Raw genomic sequence first — 26,206 nt, 5'->3', positions numbered from 1 at the left:
TATCACAATGAAGTCAGGAGGAAGAAGGTTGCATGAAACGTTCCTTCTGGTTTCTATTAGAATTTGAGAGGTTTTCTATATTTTATGCCACATACATTCAAATGGAGATTACAAAATGCTGTAGAGTAAATAAAACTTCTGTGAAACTAAAAAGGTATACATTTCAAGCCTCCGCAGAATTATATTTACATTACCTTAAAAATGCATCCTTACCTTTTGACAGAGAGATCACCTATTTATTGGCCAAAATTTGGGAGATTGGTTATCGGCCGATATTTCCAGATGGAACCGATCACATCTACCTCTGCATACGTCTGAAAATCAGCCACTGTCCCGTTTCCTGCTGCTGTGACAGAGGGCTGACCGACAGACCCGCCCATCAGGTCACAGCTGTATGTATACCGTGAACAATAGTTGCTGTTGCCAACTTGTCAATTTTGTCGAGATATTTAGTGACTTATTAGACAAAAAAAAAAAAAATGGATAAAAATCTGTATTGTTTTAAGAAGATTAAATGAAACAAACTGTCAGAACAACAACTAACCTGTTTGTATCTGGTACTATCAATACTTTAAAACAAGCAGGTGCTATATAACGTTTTTTAAATCTGTGTTGGTTACTCTTCTGACTTCACAGGTTAGAATTCTGTTGTAGATGGGCGTTGAAGTCGACTTTTATAATTTGGAAGTTAGAAATTCTGACTCTGCTGTAAAAATAAATTGCAGCCTTGCTTCGTTTGTGAAGCTGATAATTTTGTACAATTTCAATAACTTGTTATAGAGTGATTCTGGGCATGTGGGTTTATTTAAAGAAAAAAAAAACATTAGCAAAAAACAAAATGTGCAACCATTAAGGAATGGAAACAGCAGGAACTATCTGAACAGAATGAATTATTTTGCTGCTGACGACTGCAGTTGTTTTGACCAAATTTTGTACATGGGATCAAAGTTTTGTTGACTATTATGAAATACAGGAAAAGAGCAAGCTGGACATGAACCATGTACAGTGGGAAATAACCAGGAACTACTGAATTAGCTAAAGCATTAACACTGTATAAGACTGTACTGTTATTATACAGAGTTAGACATTCGTGATGTAGCATTTGATCTGCAAATGCAGACAAAAAATCTTTTTTCAGTGGAAAGCAAAAGAAATGAGAAGATCCAGGAAGGTTTGAAAATGAGATTTTCCCTCTGGGCTGTAAAATCGCAGCATCTCATTTGAATGCAGTTTTAACGACAAAAATAAAAAGACTTTAAGTTGTTCTCCCTCAGCTGTTCCACTGGCACTGACAGTGCATTACTGTGTAGGTGTTTATTCCCATCCCCATTTATGTCCACAACTCTAATGAAGGGCCAGGCCTGAGCCTGTAGTGCCTGGGACCATTTTCTTTTTCCAGAGGGTTGTAATAAGACACCTTCTGCAGGACAAGGACATGAACTTATTTTTCATGGATGTAAGGCCAAGAAATCAGCACGGATCAAAATCCACGCAGTGTTGGATGGATCATGAAGTCTCTGAGCATTTTTAAACTTCTGATGGAACTTACACATAAATATTCTAAAAAGCATTTTGTGTGTATTTTATTGGGATAGACTAACAAATTGAATTGGCACTACATGAACAAAATAAATAGGCTTTGGTCTGGACTATTCTATTGTTGTTTTGCTATGAAAGTTTAATAGTTTCAGTGTATAGTAAGTTTCTTTATCCTTAAGTTCCTTCAGTCAGTTAAAATATCATGATAATATTAGTCAAAATTGCAATGCGATAAATTCCCTTCTTTCTTACATTAGTATTTTGGGAAACATTGTTTGTGTTCAGTATGAAACTAACTTGTTAAATATCACATTAGCATAAAAATGCAAATTTGTAACACTTGGACTACATCAGCCAACAATTATCCCACTGCAAACAGTTCATTACAATATGAATATTGCACAAACTGATACTGTGATGACAATATTTACCATTTTAATACATCTACAACATTAATAAATATACAACTGAGCTTCTTAAGAAAGAAAAAGTGCAAACAAACCTACAACGTGTACATATGAATCACTTTATTGCATCAAATTAAGCTGTTGTTAGGTTCATCCTATCAGTTAGTCAGAGAAAGCTAAGAATTGAGATTACTGGGTAACAGTATGTATCTACAGAACACACATCAGAACTGCTTACACATAATCTGCAGGCAACATTAATGTGCATGGTAAAAAAAATGAAAAAGATTTTATGTACAAGGTAACTGCTTGCAGCAATGTAAAATCATAATCTCCAACTACCTTATAAGGTGGGGAAAAAGAGTGAAAAGCTGATTCTGACTTGATCCATTACGGTTCTCTGAGAGCAACAAAACACGGCACAAAACGGTAGGACAGAGCTGCTTTCCTACGACAAAAACAAGAATCTGAATTAGTGAGACGCGACAAACACAGGTTTGTAGGTCTGACAGGAAAAAAGACCAACAGCATAAGCAATAAAATAAATAAACAATAAATTAAAATTGAAAACGACAACTAAAAGCCTTCCAACATGTGGCATCGCGGAGCAGGAGGCACATCGTTTAAAATCCTACAGGTTGAATTATTCACAAGATAAAAAGCTTCGCTCTGCCACCAGACTGCTAAAACCTGACAGCCACTTTGACAGCAACAACAGAAATGTTAACTAAAGGAAAAAAAAAAAAAAATGGCACAGCTGACTTGTCAGTTCAGACATAGAAAACAACAGATGAGCTCTTTGATGTACAGTAGTAACAAAAGTAGATGAGAGGTGGTTCATTAAAATAAAAAAGCCCCCTCCCACCCAAAATACAATGGAAATCCATCAAAAAGAAGAACACAATGAATAAAATTAGTGCAAGTAATGCAACCGAATGAAATTTTGAAATGCGCATGTAGAAAAGATTTGCAAAAACACAGAGAACCAACGGTATTAATTATTTTCAAACTTCTACAGGATTTTAAACATGTCAATATTTCCTTTTTTTTTTCTGCATCATCATATGAGCTTTGGGAAAATAACTCAGAGTGAACTGGAATATAAATTCAGAAGTTGACATTGAATATCAAACTAATGTGTTGAGATGCACCAATCAGAGATCTACAGCTGATTTCTGATCTCTGGATTTTTTTTCTGTAAAAAGCTAATTCTATGTGTAAATTCTATAGAATGTGGGTTCCTACTAAAACCTTTCCAGGTGGTTTTGCTCCTTCTCACAGCTGTGTTCCTTTCTAGATAGCATTTCTATACTACACCTAGTTGTGCACCTTCAGTCAGTAATGGTTAACACACCGAAGAGCGTTCTCAGTGCGTTCACTGACTAGAACAAGATCAGATTTTTAGGTTTCAAACAGGGTGGTGCAGATGAAAATCATCTCCACTGCCTGTAAAAATGTGTCAGGATTTTTTTTCTTGTCTTTTCTCAGTGTCAATCTGTTTCTGAGGGAATTCCATCAGTCACAGCAGTTCTTTTACTAATTTTGTGTTCTTCATTTTACTTATAAAGAACCCAATTTATTCACTTAAATTTAGGTGTTTAGTCAAAATGATCAAACTTATGTTGAGCAATTCAAACAAGGCAGATGATTACAAAATTTACATCGACATTAGAGAAGATGACCCAAAATGTTGTCTTTGACAAAGTAAGGAAAACAAACCCACAGCAGTCCTTCCTGTAATGTAATCCAGGCAGCCACAGCAGACAAGTAAAAACAATGTGTAAAAAAATCCAGAAAATTTTAGGGTAAGACTTTGAAGGCCTTAAAACAGGGAGAACAAGTCATTATGTGTGCATCCTGTATGTAAGACTTGGAGAGAAAAATAAAAATGTTCCAACAGCGTCAACATTTAGGGTAAAATGTACCTTTTGGAATAAAAAGTGAACCTTGATGGGTGGGAATGTTCTGCTCGGTTTGTCCAGATAAACAAAGCAAATGATGTTTTTCATGAAGCGTCTTTCCCTCCAAGAGTTACATCCAAAGAGGAAAACCAATAATGCAAAATGTTTCGATGTGTCCTTCATTCCACATTCTTTTCACATTTGTCCCTCGTTATTGAAGTGGCGTCCCTTTCCTCCCAGAGAGAGAACCACTTACATCACCAGTATGTCAACGCCAGTCTCCGTCTTCACGTAAAACCAGCCCGTCCAGCAATACCACAGTTCAGGTCACAATATTTCTTTGTCTTCTTTTGTATTTAGATAAAAATAACTTTTTTTTTTGTCCAAGAGAAACCACAGACAGGTACTCCTAACGATGCCTTCCCTTTATGAGTCGAGACAATATTTCCTCTGGTGCCGGGGTCATAGGTCTGTTACCTTGTTTTCAACGGCAGCAGCGATCTGTTGGAGTCTGTAACCGAGCTGCATCTTTTGAGCTGTAGCATCCTCTTCCAAAGCTGTGATAATCTGACAAAGGAAGCAAAGAGTCGATGAGAAAAACAGGAAAAAACAGATGGTTAATAAACCAGAAAGCAGCATTATGTCACATATTTGCATAGCCTTCATTTATATGGTTGATTTATAAAACCACGTATAAACCATTCATATATTTCATTTCTGCCTAGAGTACAAAAACTGTTTCAAAATAAATCCCAACCAACAATAAATTCAAAAAATGTTAAAAGAATTGCTGAAAGACACTTAATCACTTAATTTATTTCTGAACTTAAAGTTCAGAAATAAATTCTGCATCCTGGACAAGCCCTCAATAATTTTATGACCAGCCTGATCAGTGGTGAGCTTGTTGCCCTAAACCTAAAGCATGAAAAATAAATATTAGTTCTGCTGGTGCTGAAGAGCTGAACCAACACGATATTTAGTGAAGCTAATGCTAAAGCACCAGTATCACCCTCAACAAGGTCAAATATGTTAGAGCACATCAACTTGTTTTGTTGTACTTCAGGATGTAATTTAATTGATGTTCTGGTCACAAGACAGACAAACATCATTTTACTCTTATTGTTACTCTGAGCCAACTGGTATGTTGATGCCATCAAACTGGGTTAGTTTTACTCAATCTATCATACAGTGAGAATCTCACACCTGTCCAGATGGAATGCAGGATGAATCAGAGAGCTCCTGTGAAACTCACCTGATCGTAGTATTTGTTGATGTACTTGTACAGCTCATGTAAAGCCACATGGCAGTTGACCTCAGCAGCATAATTCTGTTTTGGGACAGGAAAACATATGAGAAAAAAACTGCATTAGCTGTAAATATTTCAATTTAAAACATGTTGATGATTGATGCCAACTGCCAGGCCTTGACGGTGTTTACATACACGGGAGAGTTCTGCAAGAGCCGAGTTCATCTCCTGGTCACTGGCAGAGATGGTCTGTTTGATGTCAGCGTAGTATCTACACAAAGAAGAAGAAAAGAGAAAAACAGAGTTCTACTACAAAGAAAATGACCTGAAGTATTTATTTTTTACTTAACTGTTGTTTTTTTTTCTAATATATTTTGTTCTGAAAACCTGACAAATGCATTTATGACAAGACCATAACACAGAAAAGAAACTCAAGAGTCTATGCACTGGTTCTTCTTAAACTAACCTCATAAGGTCAGTGAAAACAGCTAATTTGTTGGACTGACTCCTGCTCAGTGAAGCTTTAACATATCACTAGCATAATCTGCATGGTTTAATGTGCAGCTGACAGTAGTAACTGTAGCAGTCTGCTTGCAGACTATCCATGCATGGCAGCCCTTCAGGCTCAGTCTACCTTCTGTCTGCCACTAACAGATGTCCTCAGCTTCACTCCCTCTTCTCTCCTCCGGAGAGTTTTACATGCCTGCGGTCAGCGGGGCGACCGGCTGCCATATTCTTACCTCTCCACCATCTGTTTGTAACGTGGGATGTCTCTGGCATACAGCAACTTGTTGATCGGAGAATCCTGCACAAAACACGACACATGAAGTACTGACATGTCAAGTAATTGTTCAATGTAAGACAAATTTAAAAAAGGAATAAGTAAGTCTCTTTTGTATGCAAAAGACAGCTTTTAGCCTCATTGCTACATGTTAATTATTAAGCTGCACATTAACGAAGATCTTTGATCTCACTACATTGAGCTGGGCTTCCATTACTCATTTCTTAGACACGGTTAATTATGTGTTTTAGGTTAAAACATTAAAAATGTGGCAGATATTTTTGCAGTTCCCATGATGTAAAAATCAAACATTGGAAACAGGAAGTAAGTCAGAAGGAAGAAGTTGGACAGAAAAAAATGAAAGGAGGAACATTTGAAAGAGAGAGAGAACACTGGGAAGAAAGGAAAGAGAGAGGAGTTTGGAAGGAAGGAAAGAAAGTTGGGAGAAAAAAGTTGGAAAAGAAGAAAGACGGATAAGAACAGAAAAAGAAATTGATGGATGGACAAATGGGGATGGATATACAAACAGATGGATGGAGAAAACATGGATGGATGGCTGATTGGGTGGATAGATGAAGAACTGACTGACAGACGACAGGATGGCAGCAGGAGGTGTGTGTGTGTGTGTGTGTTGTGAGGAGTGGCTCTGATCTCCTCACCCTTCCCAGCTTGTGATCAGCGATGGTGCAGGAATCCATGAAGGTCTGGGCGATGACGGACAGAACGGCATCCACATGATCCGAGGTCTGCACGTCAAAGATGAACTGGGGGTTCTTCAGAATATTGATCCAGAACCGCAGCGGTAAACTGGATGAACACATGACGGGGGTATAAAATCACCAAATATTATAATAGTAGAGAGAAATCTGTAGCAGTGAGTACGAGTTAAAAAAAAGACTCTCTTTAACCCATGTGCATCTCTCCCCACACAGCAACAGTCAGCTGCCCCTCCCTCCTCCCCTACATCCAGACCTGAGCTACCTGTTAGTTTTCCAGATGTGGATGGTCTCTGGGTCTGTGATGTTGTGCTGAAGAGCCTGCTCGTCCAGCAGGTCAAAAAAGTATTTGACTGCCAGAGGCACGGGACGGCTGGTGCTCAGGATGGCGGTGAATAAATCATCAACAAACTTCTGCAGAGTTCCCTGAGATGGCGCAGAGAAGGCGACAGTAAGAAATGGCTTTCAAAATAAAAGACAAGAGACAGCGCCTCAAACTTCACACCTGAAATTATTTAAATTAAATTAAACAAAGTGAGTGAAGATTAAGTAAATATTTGGATCAACAAAAACACACTATTGACTTATTTACAGATTGTTTGTAGAATCCTCTGCTACTTGTTCTTCTGTAAAGGAGTCTATTCTGTATTTTCAGGCTTTCTGAAAGATTTTTAAAGTTATTTCCCTTTTTTTCTAAAATTTGGCCTTCTTCATCTGTCACTTTAGCTCTTGAAGAATCTTGGCTGTACAAAACAGGACATTCTGCTTTACTGCTTCTTTGATTCTCAATATCTCTGTCATATTAAAGGTTAATTCTATGAAACTTGTCCAGGACTTTAAAAAGTGGAATAATTTTTGTCCCTTTTATTGTAAGGCACATAGAACAAAAGTTATGCACTTTGTGTATACTTAAGTCCTTCTGCCCCATTTTGTCCTATTGATTCAGATTATAACTACATATTTTCAGTGGACAGTTATCTTAGCATTTTTAAATAACTTTCCCATGAAAATTAAACTAATCTAAGCTCCTGCCTTCAAAATACAAGAAAAAAAAAAAAAAACTTGCTTTATGTGTGATGACCCTCTGAATATTACCACAGGGCCCGCCCCTCTATTCTGAAGAGGACAATCAGGACTGTCCATAATTATTTTAATTTTTCCAGGAATCCTTCTTTGCTCCTTCACCTCATTGGTTCCAAAGTCTCCAGAACAGAACCAGCCTTCTTTACCAGATAGCTGAGCCTCTAAGTCCCTGGTTCTGATTATATTTGAAGATATTACATTCTCCTCAAAAGTTTAATGTACACAATTTATTCAAATATCCCCACATCTACTAATCAAGCAGAAAATAATAATGTTTAACATAAAATAGACCCAACAAGGTGATTCCCAAGGACAGATTTTCTAAAAACCTGCCTCACAGCAGAAGATCAAATGAATCCATCAGATCTTGTATCTCGTCAGATGTTTTATTCACAAGTGCTTGAAGACAGCACACACTTTGTTGTCAAGTTTCCTCACTTTGACAAATAAAACTAGGTAAGACGTTGGCCAATTTCTGATCTCTGATTTTATCGTTAACTTCTGACCTCCTTTTATTGATTTTAGCAGCCGCTGTAAGACACATTTTTACTAATTAAAGCAAAAACAAATTGATTAAACTTTTAGCCATAAAGACAGCTAGCATTAGAAAAACAAAAGTCTCTGTCTACATTCTAGAGAGTGTAGATGTTTGCCTGGACTTTAATATTTCCAAAAACATTGCTGGCATTCCTAAATCTGGAATGCTTCATGACAGAAGTTGAAGGTCCAAACGTGCTGCATTCAGCCGTCATGGTTTCATATAATAACCCTATAACATTTGAAAATATTGGTGATGCACATTAATACATGAACTGCCCTCTGCCCTGTGGTAGATTTATAACTCACCATTTTGATTTTACTATTAGACATATTATACATTTTAACTTACAGCCCACTGGCTCTCAAAGTTTGTCTGAAAGTGAACATTTAAAGTAAAACAATACACTGGGTCACATACATCATGAAAATGAATCTTTCACATGCTTTTAATAATGGAAACTCACATTAGTTCACAATGCATGGAGGTTTCAGTTTGGAAACAGAAAGGCACAGAGCCGTGGCTCGTTAGAGCCGCTGCGCTTCAGAAGAGTTAAATATGAAGGATGGTGTGAAAAATGCAAACGACAGAAGTTTTTTTTTTCTTTTTCTTTCTTTAAATGGAAGCTCCATCTGAGGGAAACATTACTGGCGTTTTATTGCATCATTAGCCTGGAGTGGAGCACGAGAACAAAGTCACACAGTGATAAATCATTAAAGACTTCTGGGGAAGACTAATATTATATTACTGATGTTTTAGCGACTAATGCTGGTGGTAGTTGGAACAGTGACATTTAAAGTGTTATTCCTGTTCCTGCTGCCGACGCGCTTTGGACCCTGTCCAATCACAGAAGTGTGTTTAATCCACTGCAGCTTCCACCAATCAAAAGGCAGATCCCATTTCTTGCCCCTGGGCCGTGTTACCTTCATGGACAGCAGCCGTGTGAGGTAGATCTCAGGAATGGCCTTGGCTCGTTCCCCTCCTTTCTCTCTCACACTGCCCCGCCGGTGCTTCGGCAGCTCTGACTCGTCGCTGGCTTTCACCAGGTGCCAGAGCCTCACCCCGCCCTCCTCCCCATCGTCCAACATAGGGGTCTCTGTAGGGCAGGCGGGACACTCACTATTAAATACATCGTCTCTGTATCATCTGAAATATAATGTTGTATGCTAATGATATATTATTACACTATATAACAATAAAATCTAGAAAGATTACAGCTTAAAAAACTGATATGAAATTAATAAAAATATTTCACTCTTTTTATGCTCATCACCTTTGGGAAACTTCACATTTTTTTTTATTTTTTCCTTACATAAACCTTTAACCGATTTCAAACTACCTATTTTTATTGACTTACTTACAAGAAAAAATATCTATTTTCATTTTGTCAACCTCAAAACTTCAGTCGAAGTCGTGTAAGCAAAGCTTTATGAAAAATAAAAGCTCAACAGTGACCCCCACTGGTTACTTCAGGCATGTAAAAAAAAAATCAAACAGCTCAGATTTTCTTATGTAGAAAAGAAATGTTATCAAAATTCCTCTTAGAAGTCAGGAGACTGCAAAAAACTAGACTTTTTTAAATCATTTTAGTTGTATTCATTTAACTATTGAGAACTAAAATGTGTTCACTAGCTCAGGAAAAAGTTAGGACACTCTGCCTCCATAATAGTAGCTGGCCAAACCTTCACAATGCTGAACGGCCAAATCCTGCATGACAGATGTGATACAACTGGCTTGACTTGACTTTTTTCAGTTGCATTTGGTATGGGGGAGGATCCAATTTATAATTCATCGAAAATTGCAATTTTTAAATCACATTTTACAGAAAGTCTTTGCTTATTTTTATTACTTTAATTCCCCAGTATTGTTAAAATTGCTACTAAATATCTATTTGTCAAAATATGTTGGAAAACACAAGAATGTCCTAATATTGTTCATGTCTGTATTCCTGTGTGTTTATGACTTACTTTCTCCAGGCATGTAGTCGTGGCTGTCATGCAGGTGATGCTTGTTGTTCCTGGGAACGAGGGCCACGGTTGCTCCGTCAGGGACCTGCTCAGGCATCGCAGCTGTTAAATATTTTCCCCATGCATGCAAAAAAAAAAAACACTAATCCAGATAGAAAGCTGTGCAAAAAGCATTTGCTCTCTCAACATTTCCGCATTCTGCAACATTACAACCACTAAACTTCATGGTCTTTAACATGAAGGTTACTGCATTAATTAATACCCACTGCCACAATGCAGTGAGCAAGGAAAAATATGTGTAGCTTTAAACATTTTTGAAGAAACATTTTGTTAAGCCTCTCTTTACTTTGATTATTATCATATGTTATTATGATTACTAGAATTATGATTTTCACAAACCAAATTTTTGGTGCCACCCTGGTCACTTTTATATTATTTATTTATTTGGGTAATTTTTACTTTTTCCATATACACAAAAAGCACAATACAATGCTGAAAAAAAAAAAAAACAAATACAAGTAAAAAGAAAAAAACAACTTGGTCCCTACATGTGGTGCATCATGGAAGGAGCTACAGCATTGGGTAAATTTAAATGCACGTCACACTTTTCAGATTTTGTTGTAAAACATTCTAAAAACCATTTGGGACCGTCCTTTAACTTCAATACTTTGTTAGTTTTTCACATAAAATATGACTGAAATACATTAAGGTTTGTGGTCATAAAGTAAAAAATGTGAAAAAAAAAAAAAAAAAAAAAACACCGTCAATGGGTATAAATACTTGAGCAGGGCGCTGTAAGTAGTTTAGAGACCTTGTAGTGCTGTAATGTGTTGAGGCGCTTCCAGGAGCCTTGAACTACTGATGTCAGGTCTTCATCTGACAGGATGAGGTGACCTGCGACCCCGGCCCGCCACTCTGCAGGGGAGAAATGTTCATACCAAGTCATGTTTCTGATGATCATTGAACATTTAAGACTTCCAGGTAACATGACAAGCAAATAAGTTAGCAAGGTTTTATAAACTTGAACAAAAATTCATAATAAAGTATTGAGCATAACTTGAGTTACACAAGGTAAAAATATGGTTCGACAAGCAAGCACTTCATTTACAGTCGGTCCTTTGGGTAAAAGACAGAAAAACTTTCTGGACAATATAAAGCAAATAACATTTGCAGAGAGTCAGCCGCCACACATAGCTAACAGCAGAATGATGCATTCAAACTTAGAGTTTGAAAATAAGCTCTAACCAAGATGTAGTGAGTCGATGTGTGGCCTCTGTGAAAACGACATTCCTTTCCAGGACTGCTCCAGAACTTTCTCCTTCACTTGGGTGATGGTGTCGCAGTCCAGAACCTTCGCCAGAACCGTCTGATTGGTGGCGGCTCCACCGGCGGCTGTGGCCGGCATCGCAACGTTCAGAGTCTGGATGAGGGATACGGGAAAGCTGTTAGAGACACTTAGATCATCCTTTTAGGCTGCATTCATACCAGCTCTGTTTAGTCTACTTTAAACAAACTTTAGATTGTTTCTTCCCTAAAAATCTGGTTCATTTGGGGAGGTGTGACTGCTCAATCCAACTCTGATCTCTTTACAATATGAATAAAAAACAAGGTATAAGACTATTATTATTGGGTACTGTATAAATTTTGCATCAATTTCCCATGCAGGTGACACAATGGGGCTAATCCTCACCAGCGTGCGGTACTCCACATCCTCCCGTAGCAGCCGGTTGTCATTGAGCGTATATTTGGCTTTTCCTGTCACGGCGTCCACAGGTCCTTTGTCCACCTGGTGTTTTATCGCTCTGAACAGCATGTAAAACGATTCCCCCGCTGATTCCTGGCCAAGCAGAAAGGATTTATTCACTTAGGAAATCCTCCAACGCCAACTGTTCTCTGTCTCGGCAGCCAGGTCTGACTGGCTTCCCTTCATAACTACATTTGATTCACAGTAACTTGAATCAAATTTCGGGTTTGATTCTAGTTGCAGATGATCTGTGGAAAGATTCCACGCCTTGATTTACAGTACATGATGCAGTTAGAAAACAGAACAGTAGCTATTAGAAAATGTTATAAATAAAATCAAAGGCTGGACCAGAATCTGTACTGCACTGGCTGGGTTTGAGTTGGGCTGAACTCCATTTCCCATGGTTACCCCATCCCAGTCTAGAGATGCACTGATCCGATATTAACATCTGTATTGCTCCTGATATTGAAATGAAATCTAGATCTGTTATCAGTGACAATGTACCCAATCAATAAGGGTGGATCTATTCAGTGTAATTCTATGCTATGTGCAGTGAGCAACATCATGCTTTATAATTTATTTTACATTATATTTAGAATTCCTAATTGGACTATGTGAACTATTTGAAAGAAGGTTTGGTACCATTTATTTTTACATGTTTGACCGAAGTAGTCAACGTACTGTTGTCTGTGTTTAAAAATAGAAATGTTTTCAATCAATTCTGCATTATTTTTCTGTATCAGATCGGTATGGGCAAATACTCAAATTCAGATATCAGTATCGGAAGTGAGGAAAGTGAACCGGTTCCCACTATTTATTTATTGGTATAAATAAATATTGGGATAGGGACATAAAAACATGCCATCTGAAATCTAATCAGATGTAACCTAGTAAAATAGAAAGACTTAAATGTGTTTATTTTGTTTGCTAAAAAAAAGAAAAAAAAAGAAAAATCCAAGTAATCCAAATAATTCAAACATTTCATTTCAAAACATGGATGAGAAGCAATTGCTCACACACTATACATCTGATTAATTTATGCAATAATCTCAACATCTGTATCACTATAAAAAACTTTTGGCAGTGACTATATGGTGGCCATACGGACCTTTGTTTATGTTTAGCAGTTATTAAGCCCTTAATTATTGATGTGGCATAAATATCCAGGAGCACATACCCTCAGAAAGGTGTAGAGACAAATGGACATCCAGTTTGTCAGCAGCTTCTCCACCACAGATTCTGTTCTGGAGAAGAAAGAAAAACAAAACGCTCTCAAAGAAACTACAAGCAGGTGGGAGGAAAAAGATTACTTGCTTTGATAAACAGGCCTCACCTTCTGAGCATGAGTTTGGGATTTTTGGCCACATATTGCTCCACCAGGTCGTTCAGCAGCGTTTTCAGGATATCCGTGAAGTACTCCAGTTTACCGTGCAGTGCCACCGTCAGCAGAGAGGCCACATAGGCCCGGTCTCTGGGGGAAAACGTCCGCTGGACCTCTAGAGTGTGAATGAACTATGGCGGGAAACACGCAGGTGTGAAAACAGCTGCTTTCTGTCCAATACTAGAGAAAATATTTGAATATTTTACCTTGGTGAGGAACAGTTTGCTGTTGAGCAGGTTGGACAGCTGAACCAGGCCCTGCTCCACCGTCTGTCTCCGGCTCTCCGGAACGTCCAGATCTCGCCTCAGTGGCGACTCCTGGTGGCCTGGGAAGAAAATGCGCTCTGCGTACCCCCGATAGTCGAGGAAGGGAATCCCTGAGCCCACCAAATCACTGGACATGTCCATCATCTCCGTCATCAGGTCTACAAAGCGAATGAGTTAGTCAGCTGGTTTGCTAAGCCTCCTCTGAGGTGAGCAGAAGCTGAGAGGAGAAAACGGCACTACCTGTGAACTCCTTCTTGCAGCGGTCCCTGACGCTGGTCTCCAGGTTCTCCAGCTGGATCTGGACCTTTTTATAGTCTCTCATGGCCTGCTTGCTCTTCCTCCTGATGAAAACAGAAACAGCACAGATCATGCTCTGGTCAAGAAATAGAGTCTACTCTGATCACAGCGTTTCCATGGTTACCTGTATATCAGCACTATGATGACCACAATAAGAGCCACGATGGAGGCTCCCACCCCGACCCCCACCTGAGCCTCCAGAGGAAACGTAGACTGGGCCTGGATGTCGTATTTCACTCTTCCCAGGGGGAAGTTCAGATTCCCCATTTTCACCTGAAAGCAACATTTACACAGATGTTTATCTGGTTTATCTAAAATACAAATCACATTTTACTCATTTTTATTTACATTTCTGCTATTATTGCACATCTGTCTTTCTGCAATTGGGTACCGATTAATACACATGTACATTATGCATGATGCAATAAAGTAATCCTACTACATATAATATGTACATCATTTGCATAACAACTGAAGGTAACATAGTAACTTGACTGTGCTGCAAAATGGCACATAAAGCTGCTCTCTAAGATATAAGTCAATGTTTTTCCTTCATCCTTCATTGGATGGAAGGAAAAACAAAATGTCTTTGGTAAACGTAAATTCTATATTGTAGACTTTTTATGACTAAATATGAATCCTGCATATGTTCATAGGCTAGTAGTCGTGCAATACTCACTCCATTTTCAGAAGAGTGCTCTGAAATGTTTAAAGCTCATTAGGATATTATTTTATAAGCCAACTCAACTTTAAATTTCTCCACAACTTCCTCTCTGACCTGTATGCTGTGTCCTTTTGTTTTCATCATGGTGTTTATTCTCCACCAAACCTCTGAGGCCAGAAACAGAACAGCTGGATGCATTCTGAGACTGAATTACATGGGGATGGGCTCTATCTACCAATAAGGCAACTTCTTATGGTACTGTAGCCCAGTTGCCCTGGATATGGTCAGACGTATGTCCATTGTGACCTCAGCTCTCTCTGTCTCACTCACAATGAACTCAGGCAGACTCTCCAGGCCGTCCTGCTTCCTATTGGTTGTGATGGAGGGCTGCGTAGCTGGCGGTTCACAGTACAGGTGATTGTGTGACAGAGTCTTCACCACACACAAGTCCCCTCCAATCCAGGCCTCCACCTCCTGCTTGTACATGGCCAGATCCAGGTTTTCTCCCTAAAAAACAGGAAGAGGAATGTGAGCAGGTTGACTTTTGTGAGCAGATTTGTGAGCATTAAAAACCTTATTAGTGCAACTAGTGCAACGGATGTGTAGAAGCAGATGATGTGGGACTCGCCTCGACGGAGATGACGCTGCCCGGTTTGTGGTGGAACGGCTTGCTCGGGTCGTTCCTGTTCAACTTGAACAGCTTGGGGTTGGGTTCGTAGCTGAACGTTTCACCACCCACAGTGCTGAAGTCAAAATGGAGGCTGTCCAAAAGGAAGTGAACTTTGACCCTGGCCTCTGTGGCCTCTGGACCCACAGCAGGAGTCGGACACAGGATGAGAGTTGCGTTGTGCACCTTGCAGTGGGATTCGTGCTAAAGGGGAGAAAAGAGAGCTTAAATGCATTGAGCCTCTCCTTTAATGACACCGTAAGGTGAAGACAGAAATCCAGCTGAAACTGACGTGTTTTACGTGGCAGAGCGTTCCATCAGGGCAGTTTGCTTCAGGAACAATCCTCTTCCATCTCCTCAGTGGACCCCGTTGGGTCTGTCCTCTGTTGAGGTGGACTTTTATATTCTTCCCGGCGCTCCTTCTCCGTCTCGGAGGCAGAGCATCGGGCGGACTGAGGGTCACTCTCATTTTTGGCTCCTGGGCCAAATCCAGGTTGTGGCCGTTGACTCTGATGATCCTCCCTCCGCTGGGAGGACACAACATTTTCCCACAGTAAAATTCAAGCACTGTTCAAGTATTTTCATAGTAAGTTTTCAAACTGTCCTTCCAAAGAAAACATTATCATGCATTATTACTAATGTCCTGTGATAGTTTTCTATATACTACAATAGGGACAAGATAGACTAAAATATTACAAAATTTGATGATTTGAATCGTCTCTCAATCACTGACTGCATTTACAAAACAGATTATATTTGGTCACTTTAACTGATGTAAAACAGTAGTTGAGTCTGATTTAACTTCAGACAGTGAGGAAAATTGTGTCTTTTTATTAGGTGTATGAGAATATTACTAGGCCTGTAATGATAACAAATTTTGCTGGACAATAAATTGTCCCAGAACTTATTGCGATGAACTAATATTATTTTCAAGAAATATTATGGCAATAGCATAATAACCCAAGAGCACAATCTCAAAAATCAATAAAATTTAAATTCTAATGAGCATTTACATGACTAGAAGACATTTTAAGTATCCAAAATAGATAAGCGAAACAGTAAAAACAAGAAATAAAGTTATTACGTCTCTGTAAACAAAATTGTCCTTCAGAAAAAGGACTAGTTGAGACCAAAGCAGCAGACTGAAGACTTTGGTCATCCAGTTTTTGGTAGAAAGAGAGAAAAGAGAAACATGATAAATCATGCAAACTATTGACCTTGTTTTAACTTATTATGCAATTGATTTATTGCTTACTGTGACAGGCTTACTGGTTTCAACTATAAATTATGTTTCTCAAATCAAATTTTTTATCCAAAGTTTGAGAACACTTTAACTCCTATGAAACTGGAGCATTTTTGCGGATTTCCAGCATCGATACAAATGTTGGTATTTAGACTCAAACACGTTTAAAATTAGAAATATACTAGAATTTTAGACTTAATATCTTTATCTAAAAATGACAAATACACTGAAATAGTCAAAAAGGTAAAGTAAATTATAATTAAAATCCTTCTCTTATCTTTTACTAAGATAGAAATAGTGGAGCGCAATACCCAAGGAAGCTTTTGGACGGCGCTGCCCTTGTGATGTTGGGGTTAGGGGTGTAATGATACATGGAACCCTGCAGATGGCGCTCTGCTCCACCAAAGCGCACTGTGATGTCGTGCTCTCCCGTTCGGTTGCTGCCTCTGGTCAAACACTTGATCTGATCCTCCTGGATGTCAATCCTGAACATGAAACAGTTTTTCTTTCATCTCCTCCACAGAGTCACACACAAATCAAACGCATCGATTGTCTACCACAATAGTTTTTTTTTCTTCTTTCATAATTAAAAAACCTCTTGGGGCCCTTACACCATGCAGGAAACTCCTCCGATCAGGACTCCGACCTCACGTGGATGCCCGGTCCTCAGTCTCCGACCTTTGATAGTGAGGGATGATCCCCCGGCTTTGGGCCCTCTTAAAGGAGAAATGCTGCTGAGTACAGGATTCTGGAGATAGAGGCAGGAAAAGAAGGAGCAGTGGACGATGTAAAGATGAAAATGACAAGAAATGCAGCCAATAATCAAATACTGAGCATGTGATTTATTGGGGAGATAAAAACAGGACACCAGGGAATTTTGGGAAACACATGAAGGTTGCCTCACAGCCATGTAATATATTAATTAAGCTGCTTGTCATTTAGGTGGTTTCATTAGGGTCACTGAACGATACGAGTGTTTTACGATTATGTAAATAAGCAGACAAGTTGTTCCTCTTGTACTGCAGACGTTCCCTTACATTTCATCAGGCACTAATTAAGAAGAGCCGCAGGGGAAGCTGCTTTTCCCCTAATTGGACAGTTATGTTAAAACCTTTTTGCTCATGCGTGATTTGTCCCAGTGCTGTTTTTGGTCTGCGCCACATCACACTAGGACTGCAATGAAGGATTTGTGGGATTCTTTTTCCCTAAAAACACAAAAGAAACCCCCACCCACCCCACTTTTCAGAAAGGTCCTGCTTTGCCTGTTTCAGTCCATTACAGTGTTCTTCCTCATGGTGGAACTTGCCAGAACTACAGTGGATTATCATCAACAAACAGCAGCATTCATTAGCGTTTACCTTAGCTCCTTACATTTAATTTTATAGTCAAGAGAAGTAATTTCTCTTAACTTAGTCTCTTAAATTAAGACTAAGAGAGATGTATCTGTTAGTACATATTACATGCATATATATAAATATATATGTGCAGTCCCATAAAGTATTTGCTCCCCTAAAAATGTCTTGTTTTCCTTTTCATCACTTAAATGTTTCAGATCATCATATTTCATCCTTCAAATATCTAACATGCTTATCCCGTGTGGGGGTCACATGGGGTGCTGGTGCCTATCTCCAGCGGTCAACGGGCGAGAGGCGGGGTCACTCTGGGCAGGTCGCCAGTCCATCACAGGGAATCAATTAACATATTGTTAATGTAAATTAATTAACAGTTACATTGTATTCTTATTTATTGAATATATAAAAACTAAATAGTGGAGGGCTGAGCAGACATCCTTCAGGTAAACCAATTTTAATATCAAACCTTTCTGAAACATTGTCATTTTAATAGAATGGTCATACTGACCTGAAAACTGAATGTATGAGCAGAAATCCCCTGTCCTCCTCCTCTTACACTGACTGAGGCGTGGCCCCTCATCTCCCGTCCACTGCTCGTAGTCTCACACACTATCCTGCAATGTACAGTCACACAGCTGTTAGCATAAAGAAAGACACAGATACAGTGCTGAGTAAGTTGAGTTGTGCTAACGCCTTGCCTTGACGAGACTTCGTATCTGCTCTGGATGACTAGGCACGGCACTCCGGCCACTGTGACCGAGCTCTGGATGTCTTCGGCCCTTTGACCGAGATTAGAGCCAAAAATGGTTACAACTGTGCCTCCCTCGGTTGGACCGGATTCAGGGTCTAACTGAAAACACAAGAGAAGCACAAAAATACCATATGTTCTTGGCGATCACAATATTTTGGGTTATTTACAATGTTTATATTCAAAACTAAAACATTCCAATTGGTTGGGTGTATATGGCACATCTTTTACACTAAAAAGGAACATTTATCAACAATCACCTCAAGAAGTGGCCTAAGCTAATGAATTTCAACTGTAAAGATTAATACATATTTCCTCAAATGCAGAAGGTTTATTTCAGATCTCAATTTACTCCCTAAAGTTTAATATAATTTAAATAAGCGTGAAGAAATAGATTATTCCAAAGCAGAAAATGACACCAGTCCCTTCATGTTTCCAGTCGTTGTTCCGTATATCCAGCCTGACCATTTTCACACGGCTGCCATGAACAAACATGGTCTCATCGAGCAGGTCCATCATGTCTAAACTTGACTTCACTTCTTTAGACTCATCTTCACTACAAATAGAGGAGGAGGAATGAAGGTAGTATGAAATGGATTCTCTGCTTTGATATGTGAAAATTCAATCATAACTGAGTAAATTAAATCTATTTTATTGCAGTTGCATAAACTGTGATTAAAATTATTTTGATAATTAAAATCTTTATGCAAATGAGACATTATTTTTTGTTAATTTCCCCACTTTATCACATAAGTTTGGAGAATAGGCATCAACCATGGTCTTGGATCCAGTCCTACTCTCTCTTCTCTTGGGCTCAGCTACATTTTCAATAGGATTTCAATCTGAAGACACGGATGGACAGGAAAAATAATTTTGTGACTGCATAACTATTTCTTTTTTTATTTCTTGAGACTATCCTGCTGAATAATGAAATGATAAACTAAAGTTTTTTTTTTCTTAATGCTATTCAGTGGTGGCACACATCTGCTAATCTACCTAAGTTACTGCTTATCCCCCAAGTTACTTTTTCCAGATAAATTCAAAAGCACAAAATGACTTGACTTTTTTGTAAACTAATAAAATAAAACAAATAAAACTAAAAAAGTTTGACAGTTAAGAACTAAGTACTTATACATGTTCTCTTGTATTACCCCTCAATCTCCAATAACTTTATTTCAAACAACAAACTATCATACAATATCCAAGGGAATTATAGGACATGTAAATTATGATGTCAAAATAAAATTGTTGCTTAAGGATTGTAGGTGTTAAAGGGCCGACATGATTTGAATTGAAGTTAGCGCTTTACCATTAGCAGAACCAATGTCTTATGATTAATGCTTTAGGGTTAACAAAAATAACCTTGTAGGCGAGTCCACCACTGATAATATTCCACTATTTCATTGACATCTCAAAGAGTTTATGATGGTAACAAGGTTCCCAAAGCTTTCAGAAGAAAAACAGGCCAACAGCAGCAACAGGAAAGAGGAACTTCATAAATACCTTGTAAGATTCTCCACAAGTTTGTGTTGGCAAAAAGTTACATTTTATTCCCATTTTAAAAGCAAAGTTAGACATAAAAAAATCCTCCTCTGCATCTCAAGGTTACTGGCTAAACATGCCTTAAGGGATTACCACAGAAGGAAGCCTTTAATGACTGCACAAAGAAAAGTGAAAAGTTCTTACGCGGTGAATGACGGGTGCAGGGCACGTGTGTTCGATCACACCAATGCAGGAGTCTCGATACACACAGCTGGAGCTGGCATCTCCACCACACCAAACACAGCCGTACTTGGGGTCAGCCGTTCGACACCGGCTGCAGTCGGCTCGGCCCACTGAACAGTTGAACAAAGTGACTGAGGCCAAATAAAAGAAAGACAAAGGAAAGGATAGGACCTTTATTCAATAACCCAGCAAAAAATGCAGGTTGAATGAGACTGTGGCACATCTTTGACACAATACATGGCACTCACCATGCAGATCCTCAGCGCTGTCTATGAGGAAGTTGTTTTTTCTTCTCACATTGATTGTCACCAAGTATTCCTCCCTCAGTAGGGAATAAACATACTGCAACACAAGCAGGGTGCAATTCTTTTATTCCCCAGGAAAAATAAAATAAATGTACAAAGTTCTGGCCAATTCATAAAAGTCAAGTGAACGAATTTAAATGAATTTTAGAAACATTGTCAGAGTGAAGGGTAAAATACATCTAACAAGAATTATGCTAGGAAAGTGAACTTGGAAAGAGACATTTAAAGGACCAATGTCACAGTTTTTTATGGATAAAATGTAATTTGGAACCTCAGTGGCTATTGTTCTAGACAGCAAACAGATCGTTTCCTTGACTAAAAAGGGCCTTTCTAATAAGAATGAGTCAAATGGGCCTATGATCCGTCATTTGCTACACAAAAAAGATGGACTAAATACTCCTACTTTCTCCAAGGATCCTTTAATGTAGGAAAAGTGAGAGAGACTCAAGGAAATAAAGATGTGAAAACAATATAGTTTTAATTTTCTTTCAGAAAAAGTCTCAGCATTTAAACCAGTTTGGACCCAGGATTCTAAAAAACTGGAATCTTGGAATCACAGCACAGTTTTTGTGATCATTGGACAGAAAACTCAAACTCAAAGTTTCTCTCCTTGTTTCTAAAACTCATTGAAGTTACATGTTGTATAATCAGTCAATGTCGAATAAAACCACAACGTGTGGATGTAAACTTTTAACTGGAACATGTTTTAAAGCAACACAAGCTTGGATATAAGATGAAAGGTTAAAGGTTACATAATAATCATGTAAGGATTAAATAACTCTGTTAAACCTCCTTATTACTTCCAGATGCAGGAAGTGCTTATTACTGACCTGGTGTGGTTGACAGGTAATAAAGAAGACTGATGGCCGATCAGCATCGGGCTCTACAGACGCCTCTACAATGACTGACTGATTCTCCACATCCAACACACACTCGTACTCCAAATCCTCATCCTGAAACACACGTCAGCGCAAAAGCAGCAAAAAATACAAACAAGACATAAATCCCTCTTTAGTTTATGAGGTCATACAGGATATTTTCAAGTGTTTACAGAGGACGAAAATATGTGCTTTTATTTTTACTACCTGAAACAGGTCTAGGTGTTGGCCCACCAACGTGATCTTCCTCTCCACATTGACGGGAAGCAGAGGGGAATCATGAACTTTCTCCACACACGGGCATTCCTGGTCACACAAGTCGGAAAATGTTAAAATCTCCAACATTTGTCCCGCCTGAGAACCACTGCAACATGCAGGTACCATCATGAGATTCACTGAGCCGTTTCTAGCTTCTCAAACCAAAAGATGAGTTGGAAGAGAACCATTTCTCAGTCTCTCAATCCATGAAGATAACACTCATCTGCTTATCTGATAAACTCAGATAATAAAATGATCCACATCCTACACACTAAAAGAAAAAAAAAACATGAATCATGAAATGACTGATTTTGACTTGATTGCAAAGAATAAAAAAATGCAAACTGTGAAACACAACACAGATTAGAAATATGCATGTAGCAGCAACACCCTTACACGTAGAAGGAAATGCTGAGTTAGCTTAACATTATTACCTGCCTGTAGAGCTAAATGAGGTGACCAGAAGCCTCATAGAGAGAGCAGCTGAGTCAATAAAACCTGTCAGGTTAATGCTTTAAATTACTCCGCTGTATCCTCACGTTGAGATTGCATTGATTTCTCGTCAGGCGCTGCTGGATTTATAAACTGGAAACCTGGAAGCATATTGCGGTATGCAATATGCTTCCAGGGTACCTTGGAAGCATATTGTGCTGAAGCTTTCCTCTTCCTAGTTTAAGGTAGTGCAATAAAGGACTAGTTTGGAATATTTGGTGAATTGGGAAAGTATCAGGCCTCCTTTTTAGATTGAACAGACTGTAATATACCTTATAATGGAGAATGTTAGAGCTAAGCTTGATAAAGGGAGAGTTGTTTTAGTCGCATTTGTAGAACTAAAGAAAACCTTTGACACTAGCTGTGTTTCTAGTTGTGTGATTGTGCAAATCTGAATTATGAAAATAAATTTGCATACTGGAAACATGGATATTAAAAAAAAATCATGTTTTTTTGGATAAAATGTTTTTATGCAAGGATGAGATGGTTTTAGTTAAAATTTGTGTAATTTGCAAGACATGGATGGAAACACTTTTTTCGTACAACACGAGTCACATGATGAATGACTGGATGTTACTACAGGCAAAAAAGATGAAGATAACAGAAAGTGGCAGGATGATGGGTGGTATGTGTTTTTAGTGGCTTATTGTGTGAACAAACTTATTAATGTGTAATTTTAATTGTGTTTCTTATTTAATGAAATTGCAAAATAGTGGGGGTTTTTTAATTAGTGGAATAAGGACAAAGTTTTGAACATGTATGTAACGGAAACGCAACTACTGTAGACCAGGTTAACATTCTTACCAAGCTTTCTCTGTGTCTTATCGTGACGGAAGAAGATGAGAAAGGGAAACCGGTGAGCTGTCCTCTGCCCTTACTGATCTGTACTGGGATCTCTGTTGTTTAGTCTTTCCATCTAAACAATGAATCCAGATCCAGATGTATGCAGATACTAAGCAGCAATGACCCTGATTGTTGAATGGTTGAATAACTAACATGCATTTAAATACAAATGAAAAAGTATTTTCTGATTTTTACTAAGAAATCCTTTGGATACCGAAAGACCCATGTCTATGTTTTCAGAGAAAAGTTGAATGTTGTGCCTATGCAATGACTGGGCAATATGGACTTTAAGTCTTACCACAACATTTTGTGGAATTCTTCTGATAAATGATAAAAGTGACTAAGAAATTTATTTTAAATCACTAAGCTGCACACTAACTGTATATAATCATATTTTCAAATGAATTACTTAAAGACACTCTCACTGAACAAACAGTGAAGAATCAGTCAAATTAATCCTAACAATACACATTGCTGTGGGTGATTATAAACAGGACTAATTATAATTCTAGTGAAAACAATAAATTTAAATCTGTCAAGATAAATGAACAATTTATCAGGATAAATTATCTAAATGTATTCAGATTCAGACTGAATACATGCATCTTGGATTAAGAATTGATTCAAATCTTAAAAAAATAAATAAAAATCAGTAGTGACCACAGCAAAAATTCACTTATCAAATTTCAGTCATATCAGAAACTCACTGTCAACCAAAGTAGCAGAATTATAATGCCATTATTATCCATCATACCATTTGCACAAGTCTCCTGTACAAGTTTTAGACAGGTCAATGAAGTTTACCACCGGCTGTGGAAGTACTGAACAGAAAGACATGATTATTATTTTAACAAGATATAAAAATATGATCATTTTAGGTCTTCCTAAAAAGGCCTGATCCTTCTGACTCTTCTCACACTGATTCGTCCAAACATTTAAAAATCCCAGGAGATGTCTCTGTTTCACTGTTACCTTACTTAGCTAAAACTGAATACATTTAGGCATTAATACGATATAAAATTTATTATAACGTCTTTTTAAAATCTTAAGAAGAATGTTTTCTTGTTTAAAAGATTTATTTAAAAATAAATATGTATTTAAAGATTTTAATTCATGCTCTCAATGTGGGGTATGAATTATCTTTCAACATACTGTACGACCATGTCAGTCATATTTTCTACCTACACTGTGTTCCTTTAGTCCTTTGCTAACTTATGGACGATGCTTTTTTTGCACCCCGCTCCCAGCAGGGTGCATGAACTCACCGGAGTAAAAGATTCAGAAGAAGAATCAGACTGGAGTTTTGTTGGAGAATCAGTAGTGACATCAACAACCGGTTCAGGTAATTGCGTCGGGACGAATGAACGGGCGACAGATGGAGTCAGTTCAGACTCCATCTCCGTCCTTTTCTTAGGCTTTTCCCAGCCGCTCAGCCCCGGAGGTGAGACATTCTCCTCGGTAGTGGCCAGACTGATAGAGGGGTCTATTAAAGGGCCAGCTTCTCTGGAAACAGTAGAGTTCATCTCTGAGGAAGTGGTCACAACTTCACCATAACGGTCTGCATGGCCACCGGTGCTGCTTGGTGATGTGGGCTTCACTTCAGCCGTGACATTTAAGGTGTCTTCATGTTCTAAAGAGCCACTTAGAGAACCGACAGCTTCCTTTGTGGCTCCCTCTGTGTTGCTGAGGGCTCCATCTGTGGTGGCGATGTCACTGAGAGTGGAGCTGGCCTGGGTGGAGAGCCTGACAAAAGGGGAAGTTGTGGAGCGGGAAGCCGGTGTGCTGGATTCAGCATTAGGACCGGTGGGGGGGGTGCCTGTGATGGTTGCTGTGGGGACAGCTGTTTTGGTGGTGGCAGATGTCTCTGTGGGAGACATCTGTGTTGTTGGTGTAGAAGTAGTTGCTGTTGTTGCTGGAGCAGTTGGAACAGAAGGAGGTGATGGGGCAGGAGTTCTGGTTGGAGGTGGGACGGTGGGTAATTGTGGTGTTAACTTGATGGTGAAGCACAAACGAGGAGGAGGGATGGAGAGAGAGAAAGAAAAAGAAGGCGGGTGGAGACAAAATTAGGATGAAAGAAATGGGATATGCAGAAACATAAATAACTCTGAAATAATAGAGAGAAAAAATGGTGGATGGTTTAAATTAAAAAGACAAAAGCAAACCAAATCAAACAGAAAGTACGGGATCCTCCAGAGGACAAGCCCTCCACTTTTAGATCTGGTTTCCTGAAATGAACTTCTACTGAAAAGAAAAAAGCTTTAAAAAGCCCGAGCTCAGACTTCAGGGTGACTCACCCGTTGGTTGTGGATGGTGACTCCTTGACTGCAGGTGTGTTTGTGTGTGCAGACATGCTCATGGATACACCAATTGCACCCCCAGCGGCTGCTGACACACCCTTGGCATCTGGCAGGGATGCAGGTGGAACAATAGAGGATTAAGATGAAAATGTCAATGTTGGAATAAAACAGAAAACAGTGCAAATCAACTTAAAGGGGCAGTATTATGTGTTTTCCAGCCACATAGCGCCATTATGTAGCATAATTAACCCTTTTAATAATGGATTTTGACAACAATTGTTGCCAGACATTTTTTCTAACTTCTGGAACCTCTAAAATAATTGTTTTGACTTTTAGCAACAATTTTAAGTTTTTAAATCAAATAATAGTGTGTCTACTGTAAGCAATATCAATCTAGTGTGAAGGGTCACATGACCAGACCTCTTTACTTCCTGCCTGTGACACTGGAGGTAAATGTCTGTCACAAACCTGAGCAAGAGGAAATCAGTAAAATATTTAAATAAACAAATATAAATAATATATTTTGAACATATGTTCTTTCAAGTGTCTTCTACTGGTATATAAAGAAAATTGTATCCATTCATTCATCTGTTGATCATAAGAAGAGTGAATGTAAGTGTGGCAACAATTGTTGCCGCTAGCATAATACATAGACAGCAGTATATATGTGGTTTGCTGTTTATTCTACATGCTTTGCTGTTCCCACACAGCTTAAAAATATCAAATGTTTTAGATCTTCTAGACATGAAGGAACCTCAAAATTATATCTTCTACATCCCAGTTGAAACCTTCCCTTATTTCACCCCTCCAAAAGCCGATCCATTACACAAAAAGTGGCCTCTGCCCTAAATTACAACTACAAGATGAC

At 38.6% G+C, this 26,206-nt stretch overlaps 1 protein-coding gene across 2 annotated transcripts in view; it reads right to left on the bottom strand.

The window, feature by feature from the left end:
• Positions 1-2,044: 2,044 nt before the first annotated feature.
• LOC106947660 (plexin-B1-like) overlaps positions 2,045-26,206 on the bottom strand; it is a 95,430-nt gene continuing 71,268 nt past the window's right edge. For both annotated transcript variants that reach the window (XM_015032810.1, XM_015032811.1), the window contains 29 exons: positions 25,336-25,444; positions 24,307-25,032; positions 21,656-21,754; positions 21,401-21,523; positions 20,514-20,607; positions 20,227-20,396; positions 18,491-18,642; positions 18,301-18,406; positions 17,052-17,188; positions 16,752-16,925; positions 15,490-15,724; positions 15,159-15,401; positions 14,861-15,037; positions 13,991-14,139; positions 13,810-13,910; positions 13,510-13,727; positions 13,256-13,434; positions 13,100-13,166; positions 11,869-12,015; positions 11,424-11,598; positions 10,990-11,093; positions 10,179-10,263; positions 9,135-9,307; positions 6,856-7,016; positions 6,534-6,681; positions 5,834-5,898; positions 5,289-5,364; positions 5,100-5,174; positions 2,045-4,414 (listed from right to left, as the gene is read on the bottom strand). In XM_015032810.1, the coding sequence (XP_014888296.1) occupies positions 4,310-4,414; positions 5,100-5,174; positions 5,289-5,364; positions 5,834-5,898; positions 6,534-6,681; positions 6,856-7,016; positions 9,135-9,307; positions 10,179-10,263; positions 10,990-11,093; positions 11,424-11,598; positions 11,869-12,015; positions 13,100-13,166; positions 13,256-13,434; positions 13,510-13,727; positions 13,810-13,910; positions 13,991-14,139; positions 14,861-15,037; positions 15,159-15,401; positions 15,490-15,724; positions 16,752-16,925; positions 17,052-17,188; positions 18,301-18,406; positions 18,491-18,642; positions 20,227-20,396; positions 20,514-20,607; positions 21,401-21,523; positions 21,656-21,754; positions 24,307-25,032; positions 25,336-25,444 (4,573 nt within the window). In that variant the 3' untranslated portion in view covers positions 2,045-4,309. The remainder of the gene's footprint in view (positions 4,415-5,099; positions 5,175-5,288; positions 5,365-5,833; positions 5,899-6,533; positions 6,682-6,855; positions 7,017-9,134; positions 9,308-10,178; positions 10,264-10,989; positions 11,094-11,423; positions 11,599-11,868; positions 12,016-13,099; positions 13,167-13,255; positions 13,435-13,509; positions 13,728-13,809; positions 13,911-13,990; positions 14,140-14,860; positions 15,038-15,158; positions 15,402-15,489; positions 15,725-16,751; positions 16,926-17,051; positions 17,189-18,300; positions 18,407-18,490; positions 18,643-20,226; positions 20,397-20,513; positions 20,608-21,400; positions 21,524-21,655; positions 21,755-24,306; positions 25,033-25,335; positions 25,445-26,206) is intronic.

Source organism: Poecilia latipinna, unplaced genomic scaffold, assembly GCF_001443285.1.
Source record: "Poecilia latipinna isolate Pla-1442-1.1 unplaced genomic scaffold, P_latipinna-1.0 Scaffold251, whole genome shotgun sequence".
NCBI lineage: Eukaryota > Metazoa > Chordata > Actinopteri > Cyprinodontiformes > Poeciliidae > Poecilia > Poecilia latipinna.
The sequence above is the reverse complement of the archived record's forward strand: the minus strand, read 5'-3'. Positions and strand labels throughout refer to the sequence as shown.